The sequence below is a fragment of the Molothrus aeneus genome, chromosome 12 (genome assembly GCF_037042795.1).
Source record: "Molothrus aeneus isolate 106 chromosome 12, BPBGC_Maene_1.0, whole genome shotgun sequence".
NCBI classification, from domain to species: Eukaryota; Metazoa; Chordata; class Aves; order Passeriformes; family Icteridae; genus Molothrus; species Molothrus aeneus.
In genome coordinates, this window is record NC_089657.1 from 21,282,708 (window position 1) to 21,298,600 (window position 15,893).

Here is a 15,893-nt window from a genome sequence, read left to right on the forward strand (position 1 = left end):
GATGAACCATGTCCCAAAATAAACCTAACCCCAGCATGGATTTCAGTGCCTTGAGTTTGCTTGGTCCAAAATGCCACAGGCTGAACATAATGGCTTTTCTTCCTCTCATTCTCTCACCCCCCTCTCTTCTGTGGTGTACTAGTCTTCACAAATTTCCTTCCTCTTTTGGTTCTATGTTGCGTTATATATGGTATAAATAAAACAAGTATTGTAAGAACACTCACATTTCTCTTCAGGACTCACAAGGAGGCCAAGGTACAAAGTTTAATACAGTATTTTTTAAAAATGGCATTAAAATGTAATGTCATTCTAAAAAGATTATTCAGATCTTACATTAGTTGCAGAGTAAATTATTTAGCATAGACAGGCAGTAACTCATGGCAACAAGTTCCCATGCTGTCATGGTTTCATATAGGGAAAACAACTCCCATAGGAAGAACTGACATTGGAAGGCAGGAAAACTAGCTGTGGGATTGTTCCCAAAGCACACACTGAATGGAGTAGGACTGCCAAGTGTGCCCTCCAATCTAGACTATCCAATGAGTTGACACATTAAGTGAGGAAATTCTAAGTACATGTTGTATTTTGAAAAAACATTTTTGAAAACAGTTTCTTGCAACCATTTCTGACTCTGATCATCCAGTTGGGACATGTGATCAGCATTGTAATGGGGCTTGAGTTAACAAGCCCCATTGTTCTGAATGTAATTCCAGGGTTACTTTCTTTAGGAAGATAAACAGAGGAATATGCACCCAAAAAGTCAATTCCCATTTTCCCTTCCTTGCATAAGTCCCTTCATTCTGCATTTGTTCTAAGATCCACATCAGCCCAGATGTCTGCCCTGCTCCAGCGGATGGGGAGCTGCCATAGTGGTCCATAGCCAGACAGTGTCTGAGGTCAGTGATGAAGAGGTGTTAAAGCATTTTGGAGTTCTGAGTATAGGTCAGATTTAAAACTTCCTGCATTACTGAGTTTATTTCAGCATGAAAGAATAAAATCAAAAATTTTAAGGATTTGAGCTTTAAGAGGACACGTCCTATAAGCGGACTGATTTGCCCAGTCTCCAAAATCATCTGAAATTCCTATCATAAAATAAAGATGTTAAAGTCCAATTCTGAAAAGACCTCTACAAACCCTATCTTACACAGGAATAACAGGGAAACAGGAAAGAAAATCTTCTTGCATATAAATGGGATGGTGAAGATCTGTGTTTTGTTCACCAAGTTTTCAAGTGCACACCATGTAATCAGTGAGTGTCTGACCATGTTTCTCCATGTAAAAATAAAAAATAACCTAAAAACAAGTAACCACACAGACATCTGGTCCATCAACCAAAGACAAGCTCTGCGCTCCTTACAGAGGGTGCACAGTGCAGCAGGCAGACATGTCAGAACCTACCCCACATACCCCATCAGGCCTTCCATACACCCAAGGTTTTATAATACTATCAAAGCATTTACACTGGGTCTCACCACTGTCCTTGTAAAGATTTGATGTCTTTCATGTTAGTGGATTCATCTGAATCACCTCAGACACAAATTCTGCACTGGACCAAAAGGAAGCAGGAAAACACTTCATTAATTCTGAATTTTTACCTACTGAAGTAATGTTGAGAAATGGAGACTTCGACATGGAGGCAAAGCCACTAACCCTATCAAGGACTACTTAGCAAGCAAAATTTCAGCCACACCAGATGTTCAAGGCCACCTTGGTTCAAGGCCAAGTGCACCTGTGTCAGGGCAATCCCAGATGCAGACTGGATGGAGAATGGATCAAGATTAGCCCCAGGAAGAAGCACTTTGGGGTGTGGTTGTCAAGATGTTTCACATGACCTGAGCACATGCACTGACAGCCCAGAACCTCATCATGTCCTGGACTGCATCCCCACCTATAGCATGAGCACCAGGTAATGCAGATTCTCTGCCTGTGCTCCATTCTGGTGAGACCCCACCTGCAGCTCTGGAGCCCCCAAAACAAGAATGATGTTGACTGGCTGCAACCAGAGGAGGCCACAGAGATGCTGCAAGGCTGCAGCCTCTCTGCTCTGGAGATGGGCTGAGAGAGCTGGCAGGGTGTTCAGCCTGGGGAAGAGAAGGCTCCAGGAAGAGCTTAGAGCCCCTTCCAGTGCCTAAAGGGTCTCCAAGAAAAGTGGAGAGGGACTTTGGACAAGGGCCTGGAGCACCAGGACAAGACAGAATAGTTTCCTGACTGACAGCAGGGTTAGATGTGATATTAGGAATTAATTCTTCCTAATTCCTAATTAATTTGGAATTAATTCTTCCCCATGAGGGTGGTGAGGCCCTGACACAGGTTGCCCAGAGAAGCTGTGGCTTCTCTATCCCTGGAAGTGTCCAAGCCAGGTTGGACACAGCTTGGAATAATCTGTTCTACTGGAATGCATTCCTGCCTATAGCAGGGGATGGAACAAGATAAGCTCTAAGTTTCCCTTTCCACCCAAACTGTGATTCTTTGGCTCTAATTAAATCTAGAAGTTTGCTACATGGAAGATACCAACATTACAAAGCATTTTCAGGTGCCTCCTAAAGGCTGAAGCCATATGCTGGAAAGATATCTCCTCATTCCTCCTTCTCCTTAAGGTTTTACACAGCAGCTCATGGCTTCAAACCAAGCTAACTAGGGCCCCTCCAACTTTCTGAAATACACACATAGAAAAAACAGTTTACATCCTCAGTGATTGGAAATCAATGCTCATGAATACAACAGCAAAGTATTTGCACCAGGTGAATTCATTCCAGTTCTCACTGAACAGACACTTTTGCTATTCCTTTTTGTTGCCAGTAATAACAACATTCATGGAACAATCACTAATTAAACTTGGGCTACCAAGACCTCTAGGTGAAAGCTCCATAAAGACACAGACCTTGTGAGATGTTTCAAGCATGAAGTAGTATATTAATTTAATGTTTAAGGTTTACTTCCAGAAGCAGATAATACAATGCTTTCTTTGTTGTTGTTTAAGGCTGAATTGCTTTTCTATAGATATTTTAATTGGGATGGGGTGGTAGTGCAATGGCTTAGAGTTTACAACACAAAAATATCTTCTTTTTCAGATGACAATGACCATCTATCACATGAATCCATATCTTCTAAACATTTTGGTTTATGAACTTAGTATCTTCTTGAGACTTAGCTTCCTTTGTTCCAAACACCTGTCAAGTTCCATGCTTTTTGCATCTCCAATTCCCTTGAGGCAAGCACCCATTACACACATTCTACAAAGCATGGGGTGGTGAGAGTAAGACTCTTGGCAAGCTGGCATTACAAAGACAGACCACATGTCATTTCACTGATGAAGAAACATGAAAACAATTTCTACTCTTTCAAGAAATTTCCTGCAATCTTTTTTGTAGAATTCAGAAGCCTGGGGAGACCAGAAGAACAGCTGGAACACACTACTTCCTGGCTCCTCTTCCATCATATTTTGGTTGTGCCATCTATTTGACTATTAGCTGGCAGTTCTGTGGAAGTACCACAACCCACAGGTGATTGGTTTAGCTTCTACATCATATTTTCAAAATACGTTTGCTCCATTTAGGCATTTCCTGTTGCCATATGTAGTTCTTACAATAAATGGAAAACAGACCAGGTTTTGACAGTAAGATATTATTACCTAAAATACTTCTAAAAAAATTTATCAAAAATATAAACAATGTTGTTAAATTCAACTTACGCTTCACAGCTGCATGAGGTTTACCAACAGGACAAGAAATATAAAGTGACAAGTTAAGTAACTGGTTATTGCTGAATCAATTTCTTCTTGAAGGCTTCTCTAGGTGGTTATCTAACATTGGAAAATTAAGATAATAAAACCATACCAGCTGTACATTAGAATGCAAAAGTAACTGTTTTGCTATGACTCAAACTGAAGCAATAATTTTAAAATATTATACTTCCTGTGCAATAGAAGCTTGTACAATTTCTAGAAGGACAAAGCCACCTACCTTGGGGTTTCTGTAGAGGATGCATTTTGGCCAGTGCAGTTTTGGTTTTGGGCTTCCTTCCAGCCTGATGGAGACATTGTGCTGAGCTGATGTGCTGCAGTTCCCCACATGCTTCCAACACAGGACTGGAGTCAATGTGACACTTGATTTGAAAAGGACAACAAGGGCAACCTGAGGGAGGGAGGGAAGGAGAGAAGAGAGGGAAGGAAAGGAGGGAGGAGGAAAGGAAAGGAGGGAGGAGGAAAGGAAAGGAGGGAGGAGGAAAGGAAAGGAGGGAGGAGGAAAGGAAAGGAAAGGAAAGGAAAGGAAAGGAAAGGAAAGGAAAGGAAAGGAAAGGAAAGGAAAGGAAAGGAAAGGAAAGGAAAGGAAAGGAAAGGAAAGGAAAGGAAAGGAAAGGAAAGGAAAGGAAAGGAAAGGAAAGGAAAGGAAAGGAAAGGAAAGGAAAGGAAAGGAAAGGAAAGGAAAGGAAAGGAAAGGAAAGGAAAGGAAAGGAAAGGAAAGGAAAGGAAAGGAAAGGAAAGGAAAGGAAAGGAAAGGAAAGGAAAGGAAAGGAAAGGAAAGGAAAGGAAAGGAAGAAAAAAAGTTAGTATTTGTTCTATCGATCCTGAAGAAAATTTGTGCTACTTCTGGAAGAATATCACTCATTCAAGTTCCTGAAGAAGGGAAGGGGGAAAGGAGAGGGGTGAGCCATTCACTCACAAGTTATTACAATCAATATACCAGCATTAATAATCCCGTTAAACTGCCTGAATGATAAGACAGGCAGAATTTCCACAATCCTGTCTTTAATGAATTATTTACTTCTTTACCATAGAAACCCAAAATAAAAGAGCAAATATAAAAGTTAAAAAACATTTCAAAATTATTTCTCAAAAAAATTTCTCCAAAAAATACAAGTGTTGTAGCATATAATGTTCTGTTACTTGATAAAATACAACTGTATTAGAATGATTCAGAAATATGTTCCATGTGGTGGGAATGGTACAAGTGCCATTTCTTCAGATTTAATCACTCAAGTTATTTATTATTCCCCCTTATATAAAAGATTAACATGCAAAAGCTCCAGCGTAGAAGATGCCATTAAGATACAATCCAGTGGCAACAGAGAGAAAGATGTTATTAATATGATTGTTGGTTTTTTGGTTTACATTCTTGATTCAATTCTGTGAAGACTCAGAAAACAAACCATCATGGACCCCGCAGTATTTGATTTGGAGTTTTTTTGGATTTGTGGCAAGGCTACATAAAACCCTTATGTCAGCTTTACTAGTGTGTCATAAGAAGGCTGAAAAAAGAATTTAAAAAGGAATGTGGTTTAAAGTTGCTGCTTTTGAACATATAAATATATGGGGTTCTGGCAGTACTCAGAAATAGAAAACACATAATTTAGAAATTTGACATAAATGCACTAAAAAATGGCAAAGAAAACATTCTTTCCCTATTACTGTTTTGAAATGGACTAGCTGAATTTACCAGAATCTCACCAGAGTAGAGGGTGGCCTACATCACATAGAAAGGATACATCTAAAGGTGAAAAACCAGTTTTTGCCTTTCTGTGATGTCTTCAACAACATGGCTTTAGCTTCAAAAATGCAACCTACTTTCTCCCAGATTCCAATTAAGATCAAAAGCCTGAAATGAAAAGCACTCCCATTCACATCAACTAAATTTTCCTAGATTTATATTAATGGTATTAAATCAGGATGTGACCTTTTGAATAAAGCCCCTGGAGTCTGAGCCATGCAGACTGCAGATTTTGTTGTCAAAAATAGATTCAGATGGCACAAATCTACTTACTGATCTCTGCCACCCAAATATACAATCCCTGAATTCCCCATGTATGGATGCCAGTTGCTGCTGGTTGAAGCTTCATTAGCATTTCTACCACAAATATCTTCTTTTCAGCAGATTTGAGACCAGCTATTAAAACATCCTTCCAGCTAAAACCAGGAAACTATAAGTATTAAGTTCTATTCAAATATAATTTCATTTAACAGAAAAATGCAGTGAAAACAGAGAAGATTATTAGAGCAGATTAATATACTGCAAACACATCATCACTGACAGAATTTACGCTGATGACTTGGCTCTGGGTACCAAAAGCTCCCTGTGACAGTAGCAGTGCTGCTACAGGCCAGATTTTAAGGGGAGGGACTAGAACTTCTTCCTTATGAACAGTAGCTCAACACAGCCAGAAATTAAAACAGTGCACAAGGGAAAAGCCTGAATTCGAGAAAATTAAAAGGGCAGCATGCAGAAAACAGAGCCCAATATTTCAGCAGGTATTCACTAGCACGTGACTGGAATGCAATCTAGCAATGTTGTACGTTCTTAAAAACTGCTTCAGTGATCCAATTCCTCAATGGACAAATCTCTGCACCTACCATAGCTCTAGAAAATATGAGAAGACCCCTCTAACCTGTGCTGTGTTGTGTGACGACACAGGCACAGCACCGGTTTCAGATCTGGCAAAGCATTGAATTCCTGGCAGATGCCAGACACGTCCACAGTCCCCCACAGGCGCTGAAGCAGGAGAGCCACAGCTTCTCCTGCCCTCAGGCACCACATACCTAGGAGATCCCCAACTGGACATCCAAAGCTGAGCCCAGCTACCCCATGCTGACTTTGGATAAAGTACCAGTTACCCTAAGCATTCCCCATTCTTTTTCAACCACTGCCACATGTTGGTATCAGTTTGTGAAATTTCAAAAGGAATTAAACCCCAATTCCTGTTTCTTTCCTCCTGGGATTCATTGCTGTGAGCCACCTTACATTTATACTGAAAACAAAAGCTAGTGGTTCCTTCATTGGTTTCAACTGTGTGGCACCACCAGACACCCCTTTTGTCTAGGCTAAAACCTCTTACGAGCTACTTACAGTATTGCAAAGTAGGTGCTTTGACCCTTATTTTATAAATTCACACATTAATTCTTTGTCTTATGCTGCTTTATTAGCTCCAGCATTTTCCTCAAACCTGCTTAAAGCTCATCTCTTCCTCCTGTCCACGGCCAAGCTGAGACTTCAGCAGGGGTGTAAGGCAGTGTTTGTGCTGGGGCTGTACAGCCCTGCTATAGAACCCAGCTCAGTGACACTGACAACAATTAGCTTACATTTTTCAGGCATTCCAAAACATCAAGTTCAGCAAAAAGAGTGATAGCAGAGTTACCACCATAAGCTTTCAGAAACAGATGCAATCAAACAAACATTATGTTTCAAAGCAAGCAAGAATCTGGCATGGACTGCAATTCCCCACCAAAAGAGAGGAATACCACTTACTCGTGCTTGAGCAGAGACTCACACATTTTTTCTTACTTGCTTAAGCTGTAAGACAACTAAAAAGAAGGAAGAACAGCTCCTGCTGCAGCTTTCATTTCATGGGTTAAATGCCATGTTCACAGGAAGTGACCTCCCCCAGCTCACTTCCGACCACCACTGCGGTTGGTGAGTCAAAGCATATAAACGTGGCAAATGCCCATGGAGGAGCTGTGCTAAGCACAAGTCACAGGAGATTACTCTGGGTTTGAGTTTCAAACCATCTGAAAGGCAATACAAAGAATGTGGATGGTTTAGAAGCCTGAATCTTCTGTAATAGAAAAGAGAAAGCTAGATCATGGAATCATAGATTCTCAGAATGGTTTGGAGCAGAAGGCACCTTAAACAAAAAACATCTTGTTCCAATCCCTTTCCATTAGACCAGGTTGCTCAGAGTCCCATCCAGCCTGGTCTTGGATGCTTCTGGGGATGGAACAGCCAGAGCTTCTTGGGGCAACCTGTGCCAGGACTTCAACAACCTCACAAAGAAGAATCTCTTCCTAACATCCAACCTAAACCTAAGCTCTTTTAGTTTGAAGTCATTCGCCCTTGTTCTATCACTACATACCCTTGTAAAAAGTCCATCTCCAGTTCTCTTGTAGGCCTCCTTCATAATTTTATAGAGTTTTTTGATTAAATGTAGTTTGATATTAATGCAAGAACAGTCAGTAACAGCAGTAATATGTCATGGAAACCAACAAAAACACAGTTCTCAGCATGCAAACTCTCAGTCTGCTTCACAGTCTGAGAAGGGAAATGAGGGACTACAAAAAGTGGCAATAATGAGGGACCACAAAAGTGACAATAAGTGCAATTCTACCAGCATGGGATGGAGCTTGCTAAAAGATTTACATCAAATGTCTTGAAGATGTTCAAAGATTCCTCTTCTCCTATCCTGCTCTTCCATCAGAATCTCCATGGGAAATGATAAAGGATGAAGCAAAATCTAAAATTTTTGAATGAATGCTGCATTGCTGGGCAGACTCCACCTCGGAGGAGACAGCTGCTTTGAGGGGCTGCTGCTTTGAGCTCTTACGAAAAACACAAACCTGACAAACCCTGACAAATTGCTCAGTCTGAGCAGGGCTGCCAGAAATTTGGTCTATTCAGTTCATCTCACACCACCACAGAAACACAGACACAAAAAAAGTTTTTTGTGAAAGAAGCACATTGCTGAAATTAACAAATTTGTGCATGTAAAGCACACGGACCAAAAGTTTCCCTAGACCTATAACACTAGTATTTGGGAATTTGGGATTTGGTGTATGTACCTTTATCCTGTCCTGACTAATTTTAACTGCCTTAGGTGAGGATGCTTTCTCTAACAGATGTTTCATAGCTTCTCAAGTGTCACTACTGAACATCATTGTCATTGTATCTTCCATAAATCTGGATCAAAATACCCCACCTTTATTCTCATTAGATTTTCCTATGGTACATTCCTGCAAGCTAATCCAAATAAAGGCTGTGCTTTACCAGCACTAGCACACACCTTCCATCTCTCTTCATCTGAATCACAGCAGGCATATTCCCGAGGAGTTTTCAGCTCTGACTTCTGTTCTTCTTGAACAGATTTTTACATACAAAGAGTAAAAACCTCTTTTACACACTCATTTCAGTGCAGTCTCTGTATCTGTCATTGCAATGTTGTTTTTATTGCCCTATCCAGAACAGCACATAACCCAGGTACCTGTGCAAAGCTTTTTCAACACTTCTCTGCCTCTGGGACATTTCACACTTGATCCTGCAGCAAGGGATTTCTCCACAACTGCTTTAAAGGAACCATTACAGAATTTTCATTACTCATTTAATCTGGTATACTTACATTTGAAGAATTAGCTTTTCAATAGATGTACATCAGCCCTTTCCTCACAACAATAAAGCACACTCCTTGTCCCACTCAATGCTCCCTAGACAGAGTACTACAGTACAGTCCTCATTTTCTATCTTGCATGTAAATAAAAAAACTTCACACTGCAGACCCACATTTCTCCAGCTAGAAACACTCCTGGCACTATTAGTTCTACATGAAGCAGGAATGCAGTGTCAGTACAGGCTCTCTGGCCCCCCACTATTGCAGGGGCAGCTTGGGCACTAGGGCCTTTCTCTTAGATATGGGTTAGCTGGCAAACTGCTATTGAAAACTGGTTATAAAAGTGATTCTTAAGTGTTTACTTTACATTTATATAATTACAGTGGTCAGGAGAAGATTTTTGAGTGACATAAAGGAGAAGCTTCCACATCTAATTCTTTATTGCAGCACTAATTAACCCAGATGTGTAAACCAAATTCCTGACAAAATCTTCATACCTACCCAATGACAAGGTAAAGAAAAGGCAAAATTACAAGCACATCTCAGAAATCCTGCTGCTATAAAGTCATTACATACAGTTTTACACTGGGGCAAGGAAAAAAAACAGACAAAAAAAATCAAGCAGGCACTCTACTTTCAGGTGTTTTATGTTGCTCTGAGCGCAGCTGGCCACTACATCCCCCACAGACAGCACAAAGCAAGGATCCTTCCAAGGCCAGTCAAATATGCCCCATCGTTTCTACCATAGTGGCAATGATACCATCTCTTGAGACGTAATACAGGATCAACTCAACTTGCCACTGAGTTGCCACAGAGAAAATTTAAACTCCTTTCGAGGACAAAAAATCAGAATCTGTCACTAACTGTATGGAAGGTCATCTTTCCCTAGTTAAGAAGGAAAGTGGTATTTCTTATTTAATTTTCATTTTGTAGCAGTCTGCCAAGCAAATTCTGTCCAAAAAATGAGTGAAGGGGAAAAACACATCAGCTGAATGGGAAGAAGGGCCAGCTTCCAGCCCTAGGTATTCCAAGGGGGCCTGAGGAGTGGAAGCAACAACCAGAAAAGCCATACTGAGAACAGAATAAATTCACTCAAAAGGAAAACGAGAAAGAAAAAGCACCACAGAATATATTCTCCTCCAAGACTAACAACAGGCACAATAAAGCCTTGAAACAAAAATATTTTTCTTTCCCGTATGAAACAGGATGTGGTACTGCAGTTAGCAAGAACTTACCTTCAGCTCCTGGGGTTATTGGTACAAAGTTAAAAAAAAAGTCTTGTGTTTTTACTGACTGTGTTTTGAGTCCTCTGTTAACACCCACAGAGACTGAGGACATGCAGTCTGCTGCTCAGCCCCAGCCTCCCTTCAGTCACAGGAGTCAGCCCCAAATTACAGGGTTGTACTGAAACCTCTCTGTAAGAAGGCACCTGGCTCATCCAGCTGGCACTCCAGGGACAAATCCAGCCTGAGGATCTCCTGCAGAGAAGGAGGGACTGTGGTGAAGCAGCTCCTCCTTGTGCATCACTGTTATCAAAGCTCTATATGGACGCAAGTCCCAAGAGTGGAAAACTCCACATGTAATTATTTCTTTGCTAATAAACTTCTAAGTGATTATAATCTAAACTCTGCTGAAGAGTAGATGAGGACTAATGGATTTTGTGGGGGCTTGGGAGATTTTTTCAAGTAGTAATATATGTTCATGTGGTTTAACGCAAATATTGTAATTTCTAGATCTATGTCTGTAGTGCTGCTGAGTGGGATAATGAACTACACAATAAATGTCCTGAACCAATGTCAACGTTGTGTGCTTCTCCACAGTATCACAGGATCACAGAATGGTTAAGATTGGAAAAGATTTCTAAGAGCACCAGGTTGAACCATCAATTCCCCCATCATCTGCATGTTCTCCACTAAACCATGTCCCCCAAGTGTCACCTCTACACATTTTTTTGAACATTTTTGAAGACTTCCACTTTTTGAGCACTCCACCACTGTCCTGGGAAGCCTGTGCTGGGCTTGACCTCCTTTTCAGTGACAAAAATTTCCCTAATATCCAACCTAAACCTCCCCTGGCACAACTTGAGGCTGTTTCATCTTGTCCTGTCAATTGCTACCTGGGAGAAGAGACTAATACCCACCGAAGTGGCAACTCTCAAGTTCTTCCATGCTGTTCTGTGACAAACTTGTACCAAAGTTATTCTTTCAGCTTTTGTTTATATTTGTATCCCTTTGGAGAGTATCAGTTTGACCTTAGGTTTTGTCTCTCAGTTGACTTGGACACAGATGCCCATCAGCAACTTTTGCATTAGCATTTCTGTCATACCTCAGAATTTGCCATATCTTTACAGATCTGGTCCCTGAAACTTTGGCATTATGATTTCAAACCTCCAGTGACATTCCCACACAGGAAACAGACAAGGAACACAGGAAACAGGTTTCCAATTTGAAAAAAACGTTTAATTTCTCTGTCTAGGGCTGGAGACTATTCATTGGTAAGCAAATTCCTGCATTTAGCCACAGTCTTCTCAGTATTTATATTTGGCCTGCTCTTCATATTGACATAGAGAGAATAGATGTTAGGGGATACTGAACACCAAATCCCCATAAATGAAGGCAGTTACAAACTTTTATGATCTAACAAAATATAACAAAGAGGCTGTGAAAATCTCATTCTTCTGGAGGAAACATTTAGCTCATTTTACCCCTCAAATGAGGAAATGGTTTAATTAGGCAAAAATGATCATCACAGTTACTTTCTGTGACACAAGATCGAAGGTAGAAGAGAAAAACCCCTGAGACTCTTCCATCTAGTAAGAAAAGCAGGTTAGATGACATAAAAAGACCGAGGCATAAAGAGTGACAAAGAAAAGGAGAAGGAGCCTGGGATAGGTGTCAGCCAGCCTGACATTGAAGGAGACAAAAGCCCTGCCAGAATGCTGCACACATGAGGAGATTCAGCCATCACATGGGACTGTCAAACACTGTTCGTCTACTAGAGAAAATGGAGGCAAGGAGGGATGAGCAGCCAGACTAATTTCTTTGGTGCATACAAGTCTTGTCTTACTTTTGTGTGATGAAATGCAAAGCAACTTGTTTAACTTCAGCAGTAGATTTCAAGACTTAATTATTGCATTGGCCAAGGTGCAGATGCCAAGGTCCAGATATCGAAGTCCATCTTAAGTTGTTGCATGTGCCTAATTTAGAAGGGAAAAGGGGAATTGGTTTTTATTCATATATTTCATTATAACTAACACCAAACCCAGAATTCATTAATTCGTAAGACCGTGTTTTGCTTTGATTTTTTCTTTTGCAAAAGGATTCATTGAAGATGGAAGATAATGGGCCTTCCTCTAATTTTTTCCTGAGTTCAGGATTGAATATTGGGCAGATAACATGCACAGAGTAAAAAATAAAGTAAGCACTTGAAACAGGCTAAAACACTCAAAGAAGTTCTAGTTATAGTGAAGTATTTCTGACCATAATTTTACCCTCATTGTTCTTATTCTAGCCAGGTGAGCATAAGCAAGGGTATTTCTCTGACTTACAGGACAAGTCCCACACACCACCACTGTGGGGTCTTTCAGCACAGCAGCAGCATTTCAACATAGATTTTCCTCCTCCTGCCTCTTCCCCATTCAAAGTCACTTTGCATCCCATGTTTCTGGTAATTAACTTGGTTTAGCTCTGGTCTCCAGATTTAGTCTGGCTGCTTCCTCCATGACACAGGGATGCTTACGCACGGACAACTCCTGGTCTCCCAGAAGGGAACACCCCATACCAAACTGATCTCTCTACAGTGTCCCCAGAGATCAGCCAAAGGAAGCTGAGCATGACGTGCAGTGTGTAGCTGCAACTATAAATGCATTTTCACCACGGATTTTCAAAGATGAAGCTATCATTTTGCCTGACAGCCTCAGAGCCCTCACTGATGTCAGATGTCTATACCACCTCTAAGATGGCCACACTGGATGAGCCTCCTCTAAGATGCACATACCAGATCCTGATGAAGGGATGCAGGCAGAATCTTTATTCAGCATTCCTGAGGCTTCCCTCTTAGATGAGCACAGTTTGTTTTTTTCTTTTCCCCCTGACAAGTAAAAGGTTTTTCAATATGATGAAAGAGTCACAATTAATAATTACACTGATTTTGCAAATCAATGAACTATTTCAGCCTAATAATATACCTGCAACTTCAAATCTGTACTACTTTAACACAGAAATTGCAACACCAAAGCGATCCATTACTGTGAAAACTTAAAGAGATTTATTCTACAAACAAATTACTGCAGTCAAAGCCATCTCAATTTGTTCCTTTCAGGTTACCTGCAGCTGTGTGATTTACTGTCTTTGGGATTCTCTCCCAAGAACAAAGAGAAAGATGGCAGATCTCCAATTCCCAGAGTTGCAGGAAGAGCTTCTCTGTTCTCCGAACAGAGAAAAGCATTACACTGCCCACCTTCCAGTGATTCAAAAGACAAAATTATGAGAAACAGCCCAGTCAAGTCCTATGAGCAAATTCCAGTCTTCATTCAAAACCATGTCAAAAAATGCTTTGTGTGCTTTGTTTCTTCTCTTACTGAAAGCTTACTAAATTATTCCTAATGACAAAAGCAGCATGCAAGGATCTCTCTCTGCTCAGCAGATGTGCCTGTGCATCTTCTTAATGCTACACATTGCAATGTGTAAGATCTTATTTAACCAACAAGATGAGTAAAAATTACCCTCCACTTAAGATTTAATGACAATATAATTCGTCTCCAACAGTGTCCCTACCAACTTGCTTTCTCTTTATAATCCTGAATTGTTTCATTAGTTTTAGTAAACCAATAATTAGCCTTTGCTGATTTAAAAGTCTATTTAGGTACTAAATAAAAGCAGGTAAGTGAAAAGTAGCTCAAAACCGAGCCCAGGTTCTTTGCTACAGAAGTAAGCTTTGCAGGGCAGGTCTAGCTTTTCTGTGTGATCACAAAGTGCTCACTCCACACTGCAGATATTAAGAAAATACAACTTCATTATTGAAACACACAAGGAGTATTTTTACACTATTTTGACAGCAGAGCGGCATGTTTCAAAATTCAGAACACTTTCAAAATAATCACTAGAAGAAGACATATTTCAGCTCTCAGTGTGGCTCAGTAATGTCCTACTTGAAGTTGAGAGCTTTGATAGAAAACGGCCAAGCCACAGATTCTGTGAGCTTGGAAGGAACTTGTGGAGATCACCCAGTCCATCCCCTCTGCTCAAAGCAGGGCCACTCAGAGTAGGCTGCTCAGGACCTGGTTTGACTAGGTCAATCACACATATTACAATGTGACATGTATAATAATATTTTTGTCCCATTTAAAACAAATGTAACAAAATAACAATGTAAATTACCAATAAATAATGTTCTCAAATAATAACTCCTTTATTGAGAAAAGACACAGAATAAAACATTTCTGACTGATAATCTGAACATGAGCAGCAATGAGAAGCAAACAGGTTGCCGTGGTGCCTCGGCTGTGGACTGGGTGATTGAGTGCCACATGGGCTCACAAAAGCACAGTCACAGTTTGGAAGAGCCTTTAAGAGCCTGGACAGCACTGAGAGGCTAACAGCAAAAGCATCCCTAGTCCTGTGCCTTTTTCTCATATCTATACTTCCAAAAAAACAATCCCACACAATGACTGCAAATCCAGCGCAAGAAAAGCCTTGGAGGGGTCTAGCCACTGTGAGTCTACTTTTTGGAGACTTGGAGCAGCCTATGACGTTGACCAAAGGTCCACACTACACTGCACTGACTTCTCAGCTGACTAGAGAACACCATCTTTACCCTTCTCTGCGGCCTCAGGCTCTGCACCCTGCTCCTCCAGAGACCTACACACCCAGGTTACCCCAGAGCCACTCCTGAGGTCAAACTCCATGTCTCTTCCAGCTCTGAGGGGACACACAACCATATTCTGTATATTGCAGATGGAGGAACCAAGAGCAAAGAGCACTCTTTCACTCGCATGGCCATCTCCTTATGTTAGATGAATGCTTCCTCACTCTGTGATCCAGAGTCTCTAAGATCCAAAGTGAGAGCAAGAAAAAGAACCTGGGAAAGGTTAAAGGTGTCCATGGGAACAACACACAGATAAATAAAGTGGAAGAGACTGAAAACCACTGAACCAGCTCCAGTATTTTGGATCCCAGTCACAGGATAGGATAAAGTATCTTTTATTTCAGCTTGACAAGCTCCAAAGAAAGTAACACCAGATCAAAGGCCTGTAATATAGAGTACAGAGAAAAACTGGAGTAAAAGGAATTAGTATTAGTTTTCCCAACAAAACTTCAGTTAATTAATTATATCTATAAGAGCTATTCCATCTCTCCAGTTATCTACAATTGCACTTTTATCAAATCCATAGCCACTACAACATGAAAACCAAGGACATTTTTCAAGAACCCAAGTTATCATTTGGGACATCGCTTATAAATCACAAAAAATAAAATCCAAGTGAATGACTGCTAAATTTTCATTCTAAAGAAAAAAAAAAAAAAACCAGACTTAATCTCAAAATTGAATTACAACTCTGCCAGAAATTATTTTAAAATAATTTTTTAAAATAAATAATTTTTTTAAAGCCGGACAGGAACAGGCAACAATTTCAGAATCAGATCATTAACCCAAAATATGCATTCAAATTACTATTGTGAAAATAGTACACATTCTGTCTTGCTTAGGTGATAGCTTTCAATTCTGAAGTTAACTTAGAGTGTGGTCTATCATTACATAAATTATAACAGGCAACTAGCATTTTGCAATATGTATGTATAGCTAAC

At 40.4% G+C, this 15,893-nt stretch overlaps 1 protein-coding gene across 5 annotated transcripts in view; it reads right to left on the minus strand.

The window, feature by feature from the left end:
* FGD3 (FYVE, RhoGEF and PH domain containing 3) overlaps positions 1 to 15,893 on the minus strand; it is a 92,454-nt gene that overhangs the window by 39,480 nt on the left and 37,081 nt on the right. For all 5 annotated transcript variants that reach the window (XR_010784365.1, XM_066557915.1, XM_066557916.1 and 2 more), the window contains exon 2: positions 3,963 to 4,133. Coding sequence is in view for 4 of the 5 variants with exons in the window: in XM_066557915.1 (XP_066414012.1) it covers positions 3,963 to 4,133 (171 nt within the window). In the remaining variant the exon portion in view is untranslated. The remainder of the gene's footprint in view (positions 1 to 3,962; positions 4,134 to 15,893) is intronic.